The sequence below is a fragment of the Zerene cesonia genome, unplaced genomic scaffold, assembly GCF_012273895.1.
Source record: "Zerene cesonia ecotype Mississippi unplaced genomic scaffold, Zerene_cesonia_1.1 Zces_u006, whole genome shotgun sequence".
NCBI classification, from domain to species: domain Eukaryota; kingdom Metazoa; phylum Arthropoda; class Insecta; order Lepidoptera; family Pieridae; genus Zerene; species Zerene cesonia.
The window spans coordinates 1406217-1410316 of NW_024045136.1; the positions used below are offsets into that span (position 1 = coordinate 1406217).

General features: G+C 44.2%; 1 protein-coding gene across 1 annotated transcript in view; it reads right to left on the minus strand.

The window, feature by feature from the left end:
* The window catches only part of LOC119838892 (exportin-7), a 30134-nt gene that overhangs the window by 13637 nt on the left and 12397 nt on the right, over window positions 1–4100 (minus strand). The window contains exons 9-13 of the mRNA XM_038365036.1: window positions 3423–3569; window positions 2691–2863; window positions 2087–2265; window positions 1115–1263; window positions 372–538 (exon numbers count right to left, since the gene is read on the minus strand). Coding sequence (XP_038220964.1) covers window positions 372–538; window positions 1115–1263; window positions 2087–2265; window positions 2691–2863; window positions 3423–3569 — 815 coding nt within the window. The remainder of the gene's footprint in view (window positions 1–371; window positions 539–1114; window positions 1264–2086; window positions 2266–2690; window positions 2864–3422; window positions 3570–4100) is intronic.

Genomic DNA, 4100 nt, shown 5'->3' on the forward strand with positions numbered 1-4100 from the left:
CTTGCTCATTGTTCACGCGCGAACGGTACACCCCATACAGCAGGACGTCGTGTACAGCTAGACACCCCATACAGTGGGCGGGACAATCCGTACAATTAGATACCCCGCATAGCTGGACACCCTGTACAGCTAGACACCCCATACAGTGGGCGGGACATCCCGTACAACTAGACACCCCGCACAGCGGGACACCCTGTGCAGCTAGACACCCCATACAGTGGGCAGGACACCCCGCACAGGGACACCTCATACAGAGGGACACCCTGTACAGCGGGAAACCCCGTACAGCGGGACACCGTGTACAGCGGGACACCGTGTACAGCGGGACACCGTGTACAGCGGGACACCCTGTACAGCCCGTGCGCACGCACATCTTACGCATGATGACGCTGAGCAGCTGGCTCTCGTCGCTGAGGCCGAGCACCTCGCCGAGCCGCCGGTACACCTTGCTGTTCTTCTGCACCTGCTCGCCGACATATATCTTGCGGAACTGCTCGAAAAACGACATCATTGCCAGCTCCAGCTTTTCGCAACCACCCTGTGTATAGAAAAATATATATGTATAGATAAGTATCTTCTCCATTAATCATCATTAATAACAAATAGAGACACAGTGAAAGACAAAAAATATTTTGCAACAAGTCCACGCTGGTGGGAAAAACAAAGAAAAAAGAAATCATCACCATAGTAGCTACTGAGGATGATAAGTATCTTTATCGTACAATTTCATGACATTATAACAGTGTAATATAACATTATTATACTAAAGCACGAACGCAGAAGATGGTTACGTACCGCAAAGTGATCAAAGTTATCACTTAAAAAAAATAAACGCAGATCAAAACTAGTTCATCATCATCATCCGCCCATATATTATTATGTTCCCACTATAGGGACGTATGCCTTCCATTACGGTTCAAGCCATCCACCACGCTATCTAAATGGAGCTTGGCAAACTATTAATTTATCTTTCATGTGTCATTCCATTTATTTACGTTATCAATGGTACATTTGTCTCATTGGCAGTATTATTAATATTTTCTATTGTACCCAGTCAAACAAACATTTTTTATTAGTCTCCCCCCCCCACACACACACACGCACACACACTCACGTTGGCCAAGCGCGAGTCGGTGAGGTCCATGAGCTGCAGCACGCGGCAGACGAGCTCGCCGTCCATCGCGTCGTTCTCGTCGCACGTGTTGACGGACGCGCGGCCGTCGATCGCCGCGCCGATTATGTACACCAGCCACGTGAGCTGACCTGCGAACGATCGTACCCACGTAATGTCGCTTCCCGCGTCCGTATGTATGTATGTATGACGTTTACATCTTTAAAACTAGAAAGAAGAAAGAAAGAAACAACATTTGTTTGCAGAGGCAATGTGACACGAAAAACACAGAAGAATTATACAAGAAAAAATCCTACTAATATTATAAATGCGAAAGTTTGTAAGGATGTATGTGCGTTTGTTGCTCTTTCACGTAAAGACTACTGAACCGATTGCAATGAAATTTGGTATGCAGACAGCTGGATAACTGGAATAACATATAGGCAACTTTTTATCCCGATATTCCTACGGGATACGGACTTACGCGGGTGAAACCGCGGGGCGCAGCTAGTACATAATAACAAAAGAAGTGTAATAATAACGTGTCCCACAGTCAGCCGAAAAGGATCCAGTTCAGCTTGCGCCAGGAGTTGGCCTGGTGCTGGTTTTCAACTAGATCCTAAGTTGGATCCGCCTCACGGATGCAAAACGCCGCAATAAATTTATTATTATAAATATAATATACATACATACATACAATATACATAAATGAATATTACCCTGTACTGTATGTACATAGAAAAACAATATATCCAGGTAGTATTTCCTTATGATTGATTTTACGCGAGTATTATACATTTAGAAATTAAAAACATTTAACGGGGAGACCTCCCCGTGACCACGCTCGCTGTAAAGTGTTCGAAACGACGATTTTATTTATTTATTTATTTAATAGTATAATGAATAAATCGCGTTTAAAATCCGTCAAACAGTCTTTAATTTCTAAAAATATATCCAGGTGTAAAAAGAACTCACCCTGTAGCACGAGCAGCTGCGGCGGCTGCGTCTCGACGGTATAGGCGGCGGCGGCCCTGTCGAAGTGCGCCACCAGCAGCTGGCAAGTCTTCGAGTACTCGCACCGCCCGATCACGGCCACCTGCTCCAGCTGCTGCTGTATCGCGCCCATGTCGTCCAGCGGGTCCTCGAGGCCCTCCCTGGAGAAGGTAGCAGCATCATCATCATCATCACCACTATCACTCGTGTTATAAAAATGGCTAGAGGTCCGTTTCCGTTTCCTCGCCCTTACCAGTTCATTATTTTTTTTTTCTATTTGCGTGTGATTTCGTTTAGTGTACGTACGTACGTACGCGTGAATGCCTATTTGTGCGTGTGTCTATTTATGTGTGTGTGACTCTATAATGAAGACACAGAATCAAGCCGGCCGTTTGTATATGAGCTGTGGCCACAGTAGCTGCATTTTACTCATATTATTCGTGCATTATGCGTGGTTTTAGATTTATTGTGGTGCGCGACTGTATGTATATGGGTGTTTGTGGGTGTACGCGTGTGTGAATGTGCATACGTGCATGTGCAGCGAGCATGTTTGTGCGTGCGTATGTGTGCGTGCGTGCGTGCTCACCTCAGCAGCACCGCGACGGAGTCGAGCCTACTATTTATATAGGCCGTGGTCACGGTGGGCGCGTACGTCTCGAGCAGGTGCGGCTCAGTCGCGTTCACGTACGGCACGGACACAACCATCCGTTGCCATAGCGACAGCAGATAGTGCACCGAGTTCGGCGCGAACTGCCACATCTGTGGAGGTTTTTCATTTGTCTTGTTTATTTTTTTTACAGTTTTATTTTTATAAAAAAAAAAAATAGAATAGAAAGGTGCTATGTAAATGAGTTCATTGTAACCAAATTCAAATATCTACCCATTTAATCCTCTGAACTGTGAATTTAAAGATTTTCTCTATCAGGTACGAACAGATAATAGAAATATTTCTTATATATTTAATTTCCGGGTGTCAAGTCAAAGAAAATTCCCGTGGGAATAAGACAAACCACCACTGCATAAGTAACCCATGTCACTGTCTTACCTCGTGACTATCTCCAGACATAAAATTCACTGTCTTAAGTCGCTCCGTTAAGACGTAATGAAAGAAACACACAAACATTCGCTTTTTTAATATTAATATCATTTATAATAATTAGCTTTCGCCCGCAGCTTTGTAATTATACTTATAAACCATCTTGAATCTATTAAAAATTGAATCTATTAAAAAAAACCCATCAAAATCCGTTGTGTAGCTTTAAAGAGCTAAGCCTATGTACATAAGGACAGACGCGGGAAGCGACTTAAATAAATATACCTGCAAGCTCTGCACGGTGAACTTGGCGATCGCCTCTATGAGACGCGGGTAGTTGTCGACCATGACCAGCTCGCCGAGCCGGTAGTTCGACTTGAGGCGCGCCAGCAGCCGGCAGAACTCGTGGTAGTTCGTCGGCTCCGAGAGGCCCTGGGCGGTTGGAAATGCATTATAAGAAAGGGAGGGTGTTTGTAAGAGGCTAACTGCGCCCCGCGGTTTCACCCGCGTAAGTCTGCATCCCGTAGGAATATCGGGATTAAATGTTGCCTATGTGTTATTCCAAATACCAAATTTAATTGCAATCAGTTCAGTAGTTTTTGCGTGGAAGAGTAACAAACATACATCCTTACAAACTTTCGCATTTATAATATTAGTAGGAATAGGAATAGGAATAGGAAAGTACGAAAGGATTTATAAACAATAACTAGCTGTCCGAGCCGTGGTACGTTTTTCTCTCCTAAAGAAGCTTCCTTGTACCAAGGAAATCTTAACTGGAAATTTACGCGGATTCATTGAGCCATGTATTGTCAGTATTAGTGTTACTGATATTTACTGGTTGTGTATCAGTGAGCGTGTTGCAGATTATGTTTTGTTGATTGTTATTGCGTGTGCTAGTAACGGATGTCTGCTATGTATAACTGACAATGGGGTGTTGCGTGTTATTGCGTGTGTTGCGGATGT